Below are 15,413 nucleotides of genomic sequence, written 5' to 3'. Positions count from 1 at the left end.
AGTAAGAAAAAAAAATTAACTAAAATATTATTATCTGTATTTTTTTTTTTTGTTTTTAACAATGAAAATATTTATTTCAATGGACGAAAGTACAAAGTGTACTTTACTCACAAAGTCGGGTTGAAGTACAAGGGGTACTTACCACATAAAAACGTGCATGCATTGAATCGTGCCTGGGTTGTGAGAAGAGGCAAAGATCAATAGTCTGAATCCTCGCCATGGTCGTGCCTGGGTTGTCCCGGTTGTGCCAGGAAAAACAAAAAGTCCTGGCGTGTCTGGAATGCTCGCCACAGCGGTGCCAATACCCCACAATTTTTTTCCCACTTTATTGCCCACTTAAGGTGTGTGTGCGTGCGCGCTATGAGATAGGCTCAAATTGAGCCTATTGTATGTGTCTGTTTTCAACAATCAGAACCCTACAACATTAATTACATTCTGATATCTACTATATCTCCATTTGAATCGGGGTTCGATTGAATCGAGTCAAACTAAATTTTATCTGTTTGTTTACTTTCTTATATTCATCCTATTCAACCATGGTAAATTAAAATTATATAATCGAAAGACCTTGTCCAATTGATATGTGTGATTCAAATTAATTTAAATTAAAAGGTTGCTTTCAATGTGATTCCTGCAATTGATTAGTGCATTTAGCATTGACTACATTTCTGTAAAATCTAATTTGGGTTAACCCCTAAAACACTCTATCAAGATTTTCCGGTTAATTTTCTAAATATTCTTCCTAATGATTTCTCAAGATTAGAAATGTGAGCAATTACTAGGAAGATGCTATGAATGTGTCTTACTATGTTCTTGTGACAATGGGTGGCCCAATATGATTTGTGACCAATTGTTTTGTGGGTCGGTGGTTATTGACCCAATTAAAAGCAGTCAATTGAAGAAGTGTTGATGTTTGTTCACTTGTTGTTGGTTTAACTAGTTGTAAATCTTGTAGGATTCTCATCTTCCAAATTCCAACTACAATTGACTTGTAAATCTTAATTGTTTGATTTTAATATATAAAACTAAGTGACGGTCATAAGATGTAATAGTTGATAACATGATAATGATATTCTTTCTATGTCCAACTTCTCTTTTATTTTTACCATTCATACATGAATTATAGTTCAACTGACAAAAAAATTAGGTTAAATGTTATGATTGGAGTTCGAATTTCGATCCTTTTACTTTATGTGTGAATTTTTCATAACTTATCAAAATTATCATTTCGTTTATCAACAACAAAAAAACACAACAATAAGCAGCGGTTTTGTTTCCCATTTGCGGTAGATAGTGAAATACTTTTGCAGAGGTTTTTATTTTGTACATATTTTTTGCGGAGGTTGTTAACCTCTAATTATTGCAAAGTTTATTTTGCACAAGTATTCTATAATTTTATTTTATTTTTTGAAGGAATTCTATAAATGTCATGTAGAAATATGGCCAAAGAATTAAGATTTTATTATGTAGAAGATAAACAATTGTAATAAGTTAGTAATGATGATGGTGAAAAGTGATCAAATATGATCACTTCAGTTTATGAATTTCGATTAGCGAGTACAACATTATATTATTATATATTATAAATATTTTAATTATTAAAAATACATCAATGTATATATAAGCCATCAAATAAAATGGTATCAGTAGTTAAGTAAAAATTTGAAGATAACAAAACTATATCATCATATATCCAAAAATTAAATTATTAGCAGGAGATAAATGATATATTTAATTGTCTCTGTGAGCTTAGTTCAGTTGATAGCAACAACACATTTTATATGCATGAGCCACGGTTCAAGTCCAAGACTCTTCATTTATTTACATTTAAGATGAAATTTCTAACCTAAATTATTTGACCTAAAATAAAATACATTTAATTAAGCTGAAAAAGGTTTTAAGGTTACAAAACTACAAATTAAGCAGCATAGAGAGGGTATTTTCTACCACCACAATTAATCTAAGCAGTGCATATGAAGACCCTAGTCCAGGGTTCAAATTTGATGTGATAAAATGGATAATAGAAATGGATAATCTAAACAATTTTGGGGCTTTGCTGAAGAATAATAAAAATGCTAAAGGCCGCCATCTAATTTGGTTAGCTACCACGTGGAGTTTATGGCGTGCTCGAAACAACACAATGTTTAGAGGAGTTATTGCTACATAGTATATAATGGAGGTTCACCGAATTGTAAGGGTTGAGTACACCTTATACTCCTTATAATTCAATAATTTGCTTATAAAAAAAAAGTGATAAAATGGATGAATTTAGAAGATAATAAATGGATCAAAATAACTCATTAACAAAAATATTGAAATTTCTTTAAAATAATTCAATTCACCTATTAAACATAAAAATCATCAAATCCATCCATATATTATATATTATATTTTAATGGATGAATATCGATCCAATATATATATCACAAAGCAACCAATACATTTATAAAATCATGTTACATGTTATAAACAAAATTAACAAGCAAAACGATTTAAAAAAATGGAAAAAAGTTTTTTAAAAAAGCAAAACAAAATAAAAATTGGCATAAATTGTTTTTTAATAAAAATATAATTACCTTTTAAGAAAATTATTGTTTATTTAAATAAATTTATATTTATAAATGTATTAAATAATTCCAAATTCATATGCAGTCCTCGTGACGGAGCACGGTGGCACTCTGGTGACCCGCAACGATGATTGGAGGAGCTTCGTTGGCGGTACGATTAAATCTAATATTTTAAATTAATAAAAATTATTATAAATATTATTTTGAATTTAAGTTAATATTTAAATTATTATAATTTTAAGTCTATTTTTCTAAAATAATTATGGTTCCTTTAAAACAATTCCTTTTTTTTTTCTTGTAAAAAAATCTGATATTTTCTAAATACGTTTTCAACATAATTTTTTTATAATAAGAAAAATATGAAAATGATATAATTCTCTATTTTATCATTAAAAGGATTATATCTATTTTAATTTTTAAAAAAATGTGCTACAAATGAGTTTAAATTATTTATTGGATTTCATCCAAAAGCAAAAGAATAGTTCGTTGAATTTTTAAAATTAATGGTTAGAGGGATCGAATTCATCTATACTTTTAAGTCGATGGATTGAATTCAACCGATTAATGATTTTATTATGTAGAGTGTTTCGGACTGGACTAAAGTCCAAAATACATATATAGAGGCTCAATATACTTTAAGCGCAACATGGCTCTTTCATATCCAATTGAAAACACATTGTTCCTTACGTTATACTGCACATACAAGATAATGACCTACATGGAAAGTACTATTCTCAATCTCACTCATGGAACCAACAATGTTGTTATGCATATCCTCTACATATATGCATATGCACTCACTTTCAAGGTATACACATTTCACCTAATTCATACACACACTTATTTTTAGTTGTTACCGACTTGAGCGTTGGAATGCTAACATTTTTATTACATGTACCTTTTTCTACTGTTGCTTAGAGCTCACAACCACCATCAGGATATGTCGTATCTCACGGGAATAATCATCTAATTCTGATAGCTCATATCATAGACGGTGATGGGTGGTTGATTAATAGACTCAATTGTCGCCCCTAGTTCAAACTTTTGAGTTCTTAAACTAGTGGGAAAAAATTGAGGCATATTTGCATTTCTCTAATTTTTAAACCCTCACGAGGGCTAGGTCTCCCTATGAATCCAAGCGATAAGAAATTTAATTTTTGTAAACAAATGATCAAAGATTCAATTATGTCTTTTGTGTATGAAAAAATTTGATTGATTGAGAAGAAAAAAATTCACCATATTGACATTCATTGGAAAAACACAAGAATTGAAGATTCGTCAAATAAAAAATGTGTTAAGTGTAAAATAATAATGAATTACTACATGTTTGGTATCATAGATTTGCTAAAATTAAAGTGAGATATCGTAATTTTACAAAAGTTATACTATGTAGTTTTTATAATATCATTATTGTTCATTCTACTTTTGTTAAATTTATCGTAAATTTTAAAAATACATTTAGCAAATAGAACTGATATCATTTTAAAATATAAAATTGAATAAGTCTTCGTCAGCTTAGCTAATATGGCAGAAACATCGGATTATATATACAGGAGGAGTTAAAGTTCAAACTTTAAATACTTTATCCATTTATTTTAAAAGGTGAAATTTTTAACTACTAAACCAATCGGCATAAAGAAAAAAATGAACGCAAATAGCCAAATACTCATACCACACATCATAGATTCTTAACTCTAGTTTCAAACTTGCCTAAAACAAAAGTCTAGTTTCAAACAATACTCTCATACCACACATCATATAATTTGTCTCATCTTCCCACATTTCAAAGTTCAACCATCAAACAAACACACGTACTCATGTCCGTACCATTTTGACTAAAATTGCATTTTATCTTATTAATTTATTTATATACATTTACAAGACAATTCACAAACCATAAAACAAAATAAAAAAATTGTACCCATTAATAATATAATCTAAATATCTTTAGCTAACCTATAGCAGTCCTATACATCATAATTTGATGTACGGACTAATGTTTGATAATTGATGATACTAATAATAATATTCCAATTTAATTAATTAATTAATTAATCAATCAATTAATTATATATCCTTATAGCTTCTATTCTATCTCTATGGTGCTATAGCTACTCTTTCTAACCATATTTTCTTCATCATCTTCATTGTTGTGTCCTTCATTTTGCTTCCATATTTTCTTGCATGATGAACAAATGGTCCAATTTGCAGCTTTGGTTGATTGATTAATATTTGATGGTCCAACTTTTAATGCACGCAACTCTTCTAATTCTTTCTTTAAGATAAGATTTTCCTCACTTAGTTTATCATGACATTTCTTCAAGAACATGTAGTTTACCTCTGTTTGTTTCAGCTTAGTCCTAAATATCAGTCAAAAGAAGGAAAAAGAAAAATAAAAAAAGCTTAGTCATGAAAAGTCAATTTTAATTAATCATGAAAAGTCAATTCTAATTAATGAATATTATTTAGAAAGTTTAGTCAAAAGTCAACAAAAAATAAGGTTGAAAAATATTCAATTTTTAAGTCTCAAAAATTTCAGTGCTCCACAATCCAATCCAACAAAAAAATATAAAATTTACGTACGCAAAAAAAAATTACATAATTATTTGTCTCATTTTATAAGATCCTTTTGAAACTATTGACCGTATTAAACTATCACATTTGACCATTTTGAACAAACTAAGAAATCACGATTTTATTAAATTGTTCTTATATAATAGATATATTTTTTGATAAAAAAAAAATTGATATATTTTCATGATCATAAGATCAAAGTGAAAAAATAATAACATAGTATAATATTAATTAAATATAATTGGAGAAAAATATCAATTAAAATTACATTGAAAATTTGAAAGTGAAACTCCTTTGAAGAAGACACTTTTTATTTTACATAAATGATAGTTATTATGAGACAAAGGGGTCAAATTTTCTTTTACCATAATGCCCCTGTTTAAATCCCTTCTCTTTTCTAAACCAAAGAAAAAATCCTTCTTTTTGGTCAACAAAAAATAAATTGGACAATTTACCCATAAAATTCTTTTTTGAAAAGACAATTTTATCAATGAAATCAGGGGGTAGACATGATAATTAAAATTATGGAACACATCAATCAAAAAAATCAAAAAGAAGAATAATGGAACCTAAGTGATCAAAAGTGAAAACTTGATGAAGACAATTGTTAGATTAAGATCAAACCAAAATTAAAAAAACCCATGAATAAAAAATCATAAAAGATTGAAAATTGAAAACAATATACCTTGCTCTTCTGTTCTGGAACCAAACTTCAACCTGTCTTTGCTTTAAATTTAATTTCTCAGCAAGTGCCCGTTTTTGAGCCTGCATGTGAAACCGAAACCAAAAAAAAAAAGAAACAAAAAAAAAATAAATCAATTCCCTTAAATTTCTCATAAACATGAAAACATAACTAATGATATAAAACAGTAATTAATAAAAAAACATGATGAATTATAAACCATCATATAAAATTAGCTAACATAAATTAATAATTAATCAAAACTAAAACTGATCACTTGATGTCAGAACTGACTCATGAATCAGATTAGGCGGTTTAGTGAGTCGGATATTTGTCGTGAAATTTTTTTAAAAAATAAATAATTAAACAAAAAACAATTTTAAAGATATTGTAAAAATGTGTGTCAAAAACAAATATATGAAAGAAAAAAATAAATAAAAGAATAATATATTACGGTGTTAATGGTGTTATGAAGCTTGAAAGCATCCTCAAGCATGGTTGATTGCTCCTTAGTAAGCCTCAATTTCTTTGTACACCCGTTACTATCATTGGTGGTGTCAATAGCAATCTCTTCTTCAATTGTGTGTTCTTGTTCTTCATGCACTCTCTTCAAACTCAATTCATTTGCCTTATCATCATGATTCAAACCAATGGTTAATTCATCTTTTGAACTAGCCAATGAATTGTTCACATTATTTTGCACATAAGATCCTAATCCAAGTCCAAGATTAAGATCCAACGTGAAAGATTTGTGATAATCACTCATGGTGGAAAAATGAGAGAGAGAAAAAAAATGAGTTGAAGTTTTTGTGAATTAGTCAAAGGGGAAAGTGGGGGGTTTATGAAGGAGGTGAATTTAATAATATTGGAAATTATTATTAATGGGGTTTTGGTCTTATTCTTTGTGAATAAATTTCAATCAGTTATTATTGGATTCTTGTATTTATCATGAAAAAAAGAAGTTGTGCATGTAGAAATAATTATAATAATAATTAATAATGATGACTTGTACATTAAATGCAATAATAAAAAATGAGGGGAAAAGGAGTAAAAGCATGCGTTAGAATTCTGACTCCTTTTAGGAAACCAAAACTTTCTTAATGACATACTAAAATGTTTTGACTTTTTGATTTTTTAATTCGAGACATAGTTCGATTCAGTCACTAGAGCATACCTGCCCCATGAAAATATATAAACAAAAATTAATTTTTTAGGTTGATCGTATATTTAATGTATCTGTCTTATAATATAAATTAGATTCATTAAATATGTAATGAACCTAAAAATATGACTTTTACTTATATATTGTCACGGAGAGAGTACTCCCTCTGTCTCACAATAAGTGAGTCAGTTGATTGCGTCACGAATGTCAATGTATAACTTTGACGATTAATATTTTTAATTGTATAATAGTAAAAATTATAAAAATATGATATTTTGAAAACATTCATCGAGACGAATCCAACAATATTTTATATGTTAATATTTGTTTTTATTTATTAGTAGAAAAATAGGGTCAAAGTATGATATGTGAATAGTGTATATAATCAAAATGATTCACTCATTTTGGGACGGAGGGAGTATCTTTCTCACCATTTTCGGATTATATATATTTCTTTCGGTATTAAATATATTTATAAATTAATTGAATAATTGATGTATTTGGTCATTAATATAAAAATTAAGTATATTACTCCCTTCGTTCTTAAGTAAAAGTTAACTTTTCAGATTCATTGAATAACTTATGTATCTAAACTGTAATGTAGACCATATACATCATTTTTTCAATGAATTTAAAAAGAAAAATTTTACTTATTAGTAAAAGTCAACTTTTCAGATTCATTGAATAACTTATGTATCTAAACTGTAATGTAGACCATATACATCATTTTTTCAATGAATTTAAAAAGAAAAATTTTACTTATAATTAAGAATGAGAGAGTATTATTTATTTTTATATTGATATATCAGTTATTCAATGAATTTTAAAAGTAAATATTTATTTGTAATTAAGACCGGAGGGAGTGTTCTCTTTAGCATCCTACTCCTAATTAAGACCGGAGGGAGTACAAAATTATGAGAAGGGGTTGACTTCGATCGAGAAATAAGTCAAGTTTGGTTAGAGATTAATTCCTCTGTCCTAAAATATAAGTGAAAATTAACTCAAGTTTGGTCAACAAAAATTGATGTATTTGATTAAAAATTTAGAATTTTTCCTTATATTTAACTTTTAATGGTCTAATTGTGGTCGAACTCTTGCAATAATTAAATAACAGTTTGACAATTTTTAATGCATTATATGTAAATTTTAATGTATTTCTTTATTTTTTGAAACTTTTTGTACTTTTTTTAATTACTATGATATTTGTACGAAGTTTCTGCTATTGTTGACGATGACTAATCTTTGTTAAGAAACTTGTGGGGTACACAGAGTTTGGTTCTCCTCTTTCACCGAATTTCCTCTATACGCATGATTCAGGAATCGAACCCCTAATCACATGTTTAAGGAATGTCAAAGAATGACAAAGAATATGATCATATATAGGAGGATTAACATATTAAAAGAAATGGTCAAAATAAAAAACATATTAAAAAGAAAAAAGCCTCCTTTTAAAAACAGAAAAAAAGACTAAAATGAATAAAAAAAGATAAAATTCAAAATAAAGGTAAAAAAAAAAAAAAGGACGAAAGGTATATTTCAGTCAAAATGACATATTAAAAAGTATTTTCAAGTTGAATTTATGATTAATGGATTAGACTTGGCTTTTTCATATAATAGTATATTATTTGTTTTTAGTAAATAATTATTAGTTATAATAATAAAAAAAGTAATATAACATATTAATTAAAATAATAAATTATTTTGACCGTAGTCAAAAAAAAAAAGTTATCTTCACCAAAGGAAAAAACAAAAATTATTGACCAAAAAAGTTATAATGCTGAATTCAAGATTAATGAATGAATTACACCAAAATTTTAATTTAAATAATAATAATAAATAATAATAATAATGTTTGACCAAACAAATAATAATAATGAAATTTGTTTTTAGTAAATAAATTACTATCGGTAGTCCTTTATATAAGGGACAACTGGGTCGATAAAAGTTTATGTATCTGGTTCGGAATATAGTTTGGATACATCATTTTTCGTTTATCCATTTGACTCTTATAAAAATAACCGGTTGGAGTATTAGGTTTTTAGTAAATATATTTTTTGAATAATAATTGTGCTTTTTTTTTAATAACAAATTTAGGGTGAGAGAATGATGTACAATCCAAAACAAGACTATGAGCACTTACTAAGGGTATTTATATTTAAGGTCATACTAACTAGAGTTGCTAGTTAAGTAAATCGATTAAGTGAGTTTTGCGTTAAAAAACATTTTTTATATTTTTAAAAAGTAGTGTACATGTGTTTCAATATTTTTTTTTACAATATTTATTTCTTTAACTAGTGCCCCGTGGGCACTAGTTAGCATTTTCTTTATATTTATCTTGCCATTTTTTTATAAGCGAGGGGTATTCAGACATCAGGGGACAAAGTAGGCGTCACACTCATCATTTGTCTATATCTCCTTATATATTAAATAAAAAAGAAAAAATATATACAAAAACTAGGGGGCTTAAACTGACGAACTCAGCGCGTCCACACAAAAGCGTAGGACAATGTAAAAATAACCAATTTCTATTTAATCATAATAGACTAATTAGAAGTCTACATTTTTGGTGAATTGACCGATCATTAACATGAAACTGATAAAATAAACCAATAACTCTATTTTTCTTGCCTTCAAGGATACTAATAGGATTTGAAAACCTATGTTTTTACGACTAGATCAAACAATTTTGAGTTATATAATAATTGTACTTATGCGTGTTATATATTTAATTATTTCAAGAAAATAATACATAAATATATTTTTCCATAAAAAAAAATACATAAATATATTTTAAATACCAAGCGAGAGAGTTCTCAGGGCTAACCCAAAGGTTAAGGCAATCCATGCAAAGGTTTTATTACCTCAAAAATTATATTTTTTTTATCGAGAAAAAAATATTATTTTAAGTCCTAAGTTCATTAGTCCACAATTATAAAAAAAAAATGCTAACTTGTTTCTCCGGGTCACTAGTTAAGGAAACCAAAGATAATATAATCAAATTGGAACATGTGTATAGTTAATATTTTTAAAATATAAAAAATTATTATTTTCAATACAAACCTTACTCTTTTTGATTCTTTGACTAGTGTTTTAGGGGGCACAAATTAGCATGACCTTTAAAATACGTCATTATTTAGAGTGAAGTTTTTTTACTTTAAAGTAATTCTTCTTGTGAAAATATTGTTGTCATTATTTAAAAAATGCATCATCGCTAACTAATTCTTGTTGGGGATTATGTTAACTAGTATCTCTGAGAGTTAAGAAATTTAATATAGTAAAATTATTTTCGAACTTGTATATTTCATCTTTTTAAACTATAGAAAATATTAATTTCAATATAAAATTTACTCTTTTTTTTTATTTATTATTTCCTTAACCGGAAAGGAATATGATTTTCACTTGGGGATTGGTACAATAAGGATTATGGTTCTATTCAATCGTTACACAAAATGTTAGAAGTCCCGCATTGACTAGAGATATGACATAGATAGTCTTTATAAGTGTGGTGCAAACCTCAATTTTCAAGCTAGCTTTTGTGGTTGAGTATAGGCCTCTAAAATTCTAATAGGGTATCAGAGCCTATCATAGATCCATTTGTTGTTTGTTGTGGAGACCTCCCATATTTGGGTCACCCGTTGTTGTTGATCCCACGTTCCAGCTTGTTCAGTTCTGACATGAGGGGGTGTGTTAGAAATCCCACATTGACTGGAAATATGACTTGTCATCGTAACTAAAACATGCAAATGAAAACCATAATCCCCAAGTATGGTCCCATTTTCAATGAAAGAATTCCCCCTATATTCTGGCATCATTCTTGTGTATACTAGGGGGCATCTTAGTCAATTAAATTGACATTAATTCGATGTTAATGATATTGCAACTGATTAGTTGACACAAACCCAAATAACTGCCGATTGTTAGTTGGTTCAGTAGTGATTGTTGTTGGACTTAGTAGAGAAAACTACATTTCAATCTCCTGTAACAACGATCTGTAAGGAGCTAGAGTCATGTCACAACTGAACCCGAACCAGATTAGACGATGTAGTAGGGTGGATACTTGTGGTTGAAAAAACACCCAAATAATTAATTAGGTTGTAGGTAATTAGGGTACTGTTTCAAAAACTTAGTAGTATGGCTTTGAGACTTGAGTGTCAATTAATAATTTGTTGTTAAATTTTTTACTTATTGAAGTTGGACCAGACTATGTTTAGCGTTTCCCTAGTTAATTAGTATTATTGAATATATTCAAAAATAAACGGCTTGATGAACCAAAAAGTTAAAAATAAACGGCTTGATGAATAATGATGTTTAATCGATGATATTGGCCAAGGCAAAGGGAAGATGCAATATTGAAACTACTCATTTGATTTGTTCCAACTTTTTGTGCCCAAAGTATGGGAATGGGATGATATAAATTGACATATATTATTGGTGCCTTAATCATATGATTTTTTTTAACTTATGATGGCTCCAACATGTTTAGAAGTCGGTGTATTTTACGCGATCTTTTGATTTTTTATGAATTTTGTCCTACTCATGTTAGATTATTGTTAGAAGTTGATATTGTGGGGTAACTACCCCGTTTTATCTCTCTGTAATCCTCTGTAATCCTCTCTTGGGCCTTTTGGCCCTCTTTTTTTCAAAAAGAAAGAAAAAAAATCGGGTATAAAACAAATTTTATAGTGAGACTTTTTTAGAATTAAGAAATTAAAGAAGGGTTTATAAAAATTCAATGAAGGGAACAAAATTTTGCTTGAGCCCAAGGTTTACACCTAGGTCAAGTTAACCTTGAAGCCCTCAACTTGACCAACTAATTAAATTAGACAAATATTTAGGATTAATTTTTCCTCAACAAATTAGTGGTTTTTTTGTTGATAATAGTTTGGGTAAGCCTAGTTTCAGGCTTATCCGTGTGTAAGGAGGTTTTGGCCTAGTCCCCCTCCTTCTTTTGTTTTTCTCTCTCTCTCTCTCTCTCTCTATATATATATATATATATATATTGAGGCAGTAGCACTTTGCTACTCCTCTTTTGGGAAAAAAAAATAAAAAATTTATCATATTATATATTTATAATTATATTATGTTTTTTTAGGCATTTTTTTGTCCCCAATTTTTGAAACTTTAAACCTCAACTTGGACCGCTAGGCTTTTAGACAGGGGCTGTTTGTCCCATATTTTTTATGATTACAAGAAGATATCTCTCAGTAAAATTTACACTATTAAAAAAAATATTTGCACTATATAAAAATGTCTTCTAGCACATAAGAAAATATGAGAGAATTCTGAACAAATTTAGAGGGAGCAAAGAACAAACCATCAAAACTTTTAAGAAAATTCATGATAAGGGAAAATTTGATGATGACAACAATCAAAAACGTGTGTAGCCACACGTTTTTTTTTTATCTTATGTCAAAATAACACTAAGCAACGTTACTTGGTTCATAGGAGTACAAATAGCAATTTTGGTGAAGAAAATGAGCAATGACTAGAATAATTCAAAAAACGTGTACCATCAATGATATGCGTTCCACATTTGACATTTAAGGCACATAATTCTCTTATGATGGTGATAACATGTTTATCAAGGGTTACATAACCACATGTTATGTCAAAGAAAGTTGAGTTTATCGTTTTAAAAAGTTTAATTATTCAATTATTTTTGTTAAATTATGAGTTTGTTTAACAGAATATAAGAACAGTAAAAACAAACATAGAATATAAGAGTACATGACAAAGTTCTAAGGTATATTATACAACTTGTAGTTCATACAAAATGTTCTCATGTATCATGTATGTAGTTTACATAGTGAGGAACAAAAATTTTAATTTTTATATAGTCTCTTGCCCCTAGTTTGTCAAATCCTTGGAGTAGTTTTCAAATCAAATACAGCATAACTAAAATTATAATGATTAGTCTTTTATATTTCTTAACGGATGAAACACACGCTATGTTAAAGATATTCTCGAACAACAAATGTGGATATCTCTTCTAACAAAACTCAACTCTATTGTGCACCGTGTAACGAGAGATTAGTTTGTTATGCTAGATCCTAATTTTATTACCTATTAGTTCATTTCTCCGCCTCTCAGGTGGTGTATGATGCATAAGTAGTGAATATCATTAAAACGAATATTAATTTTACAAAATTTGTCGTTGAATTGAAAGTTTATATCATATAGATCATCTATATTTTTTATAAAAAAAATTTAAAATCATTAGATATGATATCCATCTAGATTAACGGTTTATTGATTTTTACTGAATACCGTTAATTTTGACGTATCTCGATAACATATCAAATGATTTTCAATTTTTTTAAAAAAAAAAATTATGGACGGTCCAAATGATATAAACTTTCAATCCAACAGTGAATTTTATAAAATTTGTATTTCTTTAATGTTATTTACTATTTGTACATCATGCACCATTTGAAAGACTTTTGCATGGTGTGATTAAATTGGAGGAAAATTTAACATGAGAGGATCTCCTCTTGTCAAACCATAAAGTCACAAAACATGACTCGCAAACAAAATCTTATTGAATGCACAAGTTTCAAGACAAAATTTCCTTTTTGGTATGCTTAACTAGTGCACCAGGTGCACTATTTAATATTTTCCATATAATATACCTATAAAATATAAAAATTTGGGACTTGGGACGCTATTGACTCATATACCCTCACCAAAAACATCAAACATACCCCCTCTCCTAAAGGACAAGTCCTACAACCTGATAAACCTACCACAGTTTGGCAAGAGTCATAAGTGGTTCTAGACGTTTCACGGGAAGCTCTTCCTAATCCACATGGGATTTATAATGCACTTCCTAGCTTTGCAGCAAATAGTTAGCAGTGTTCTCACGCTGTCCTAGCTTGCAATTCTCCGAAAGGAGGCTCACATATCCGGGGATTTATAATGTACTTATCGACTCTACCGTCCGTTAATGATTAACAATATCATATGTCCCAAAGCACACAGTGCATGTGCTTAGGTAGCTTTTTAGGCCCGAATGACCTAACTTCGAGTTCGCCTAGTCTCAATCCTCAAACACAAACTCCAATTCATTCTTAGTAGGAACCAAGATCTCTCTCTGCACTACATCACACATAGACAGAGGTGACATCTTCAAACTCAATGTCTAAGGTTGACAAGTACAGAAAGATGAATGAGATAAGAATATGCAATGTCAAAATGTAAAAGAAGATTAATTAATATACACATTGAAGGGCATACATTCAAAGTTCAAACACATAATTATCATCCAAGTTATCCTCATAATTCATGCACCTAACAATATATGTTATGACCACATCCAAATAATGTTGTCACCAAGACAAGGGGACAAGATAAGGGGACAACTATGCAAAAGTTTCCCCACAATGAAACAGGAAGTCATTGTCCAAAAGACCAAAACCTTATATCCACCATTTTGAAAAATAAGAGTACCTTTCCACAACCAATGTTTCCTAAAAGTGTGATAGTGATGCTATAGGCTATGGACATGATAAACACAACGACACATATCTCAAGCAAACTATTGGTTGCATGTAGAATATTGTATGTGTCTTAACATATTCCCAAAATCAAAAGAGATTAACTCTATCAATATCATATCATAAATATATAATAATTGAGCTCATATGTCTCAAATATATGATAATGGATAACATATATCCACTTACTAGTGCTATATCTCATAGTCATATCACCCTAAGTAGTGAGTACTAGCCAACCATACTCTTAAAACAACTCAAGAGCATTTAGATTATATGACACGAGTTTCTTCTAGCTTAACCAAAGTCCTAAGTTCAATCTTTGCCTTGGACATGCAGCATCGTTAAAACTCTTAGGAGTGTTTGCCGCCCAATTTGAGTTCCACAAGACTCGAGGGATCAGTCTCTACAGTTGCGCGCAGAGGATCCCCGGTTTACAACAAAAACAACAAAAAATAACCAAAAGCATGTTATAAAATAATCAAAAGCACATCATAAATAATATTCACTTATTCCTATACTATCCTTTCAGGCATCATCACAACATATCAACCTTATCATGATCATTATAGCCACAAAATAATCATATTTTTCATAAAATTATAAAATATGATTGAACATGTGTAAACCGTAAAACCATGTTTCCCTAAATTTGCTATCTACATAAAATGAATTTTCTATATATCTAAAAGAATAACCTTCTTGGGCAACAATGTAAAATTTTCACCGATAAAAGTAAATGTCCAAAACGATACACCAAATGCATAATAGCATCAACATTAAACTAAGCAACAAAACTTACACTAAATGCATAATAGCATCAACATTAAACTAAGCAACAAAACTATACAAAATGCATAATAGCATCAACATTAAACTAGGCAACAAAACTGACAGAAAACTATCAGCACCTCAAACAAATCACTCGATACCAA

The 15,413-nt window shown here is 28.8% G+C and overlaps 1 protein-coding gene across 1 annotated transcript; it reads right to left on the bottom strand.

Annotated features, from left to right (window-relative positions):
- Positions 1-4,460: 4,460 nt before the first annotated feature.
- Positions 4,461-6,710, bottom strand: LOC123884565 (homeobox-leucine zipper protein HAT1-like). The gene is made up of 3 exons (XM_045933680.1): positions 6,278-6,710; positions 5,827-5,906; positions 4,461-4,927 (listed from the first exon to the last, which is right to left on the bottom strand). Exons 1-3 carry the CDS (start codon positions 6,587-6,589, stop codon positions 4,654-4,656), a joined length of 666 nt encoding a protein of 221 aa, XP_045789636.1. The 5' UTR covers positions 6,590-6,710; the 3' UTR covers positions 4,461-4,653.
- Positions 6,711-15,413: the final 8,703 nt, after the last annotated feature.

The sequence above is a fragment of the Trifolium pratense genome, linkage group LG5 (genome assembly GCF_020283565.1).
Source record: "Trifolium pratense cultivar HEN17-A07 linkage group LG5, ARS_RC_1.1, whole genome shotgun sequence".
In the NCBI taxonomy this organism is placed as follows: Eukaryota; Viridiplantae; Streptophyta; class Magnoliopsida; order Fabales; family Fabaceae; genus Trifolium; species Trifolium pratense.
The sequence above is the reverse complement of the archived record's forward strand: the minus strand, read 5'-3'. Positions and strand labels throughout refer to the sequence as shown.

What these genes read in the sequence shown, in the direction of transcription:
- LOC123884565 (XM_045933680.1), bottom strand. Translation starts at nt 6,589, where the DNA reads ATGAGTGATTATCACAAATCTTTCACGTTGGATCTTAATCTTGGACTT. An exon ending in TTCATAACACCATTAACACC is followed by an intron (nt 5,907 to 6,277) that starts GTAATATATTAT and finishes TTTCACATGCAG; the next exon opens with GCTCAAAAACGGGCACTTGC. An exon ending in TTCCAGAACAGAAGAGCAAG is followed by an intron (nt 4,928 to 5,826) that starts GTATATTGTTTT and finishes ACTGATATTTAG; the next exon opens with GACTAAGCTGAAACAAACAG.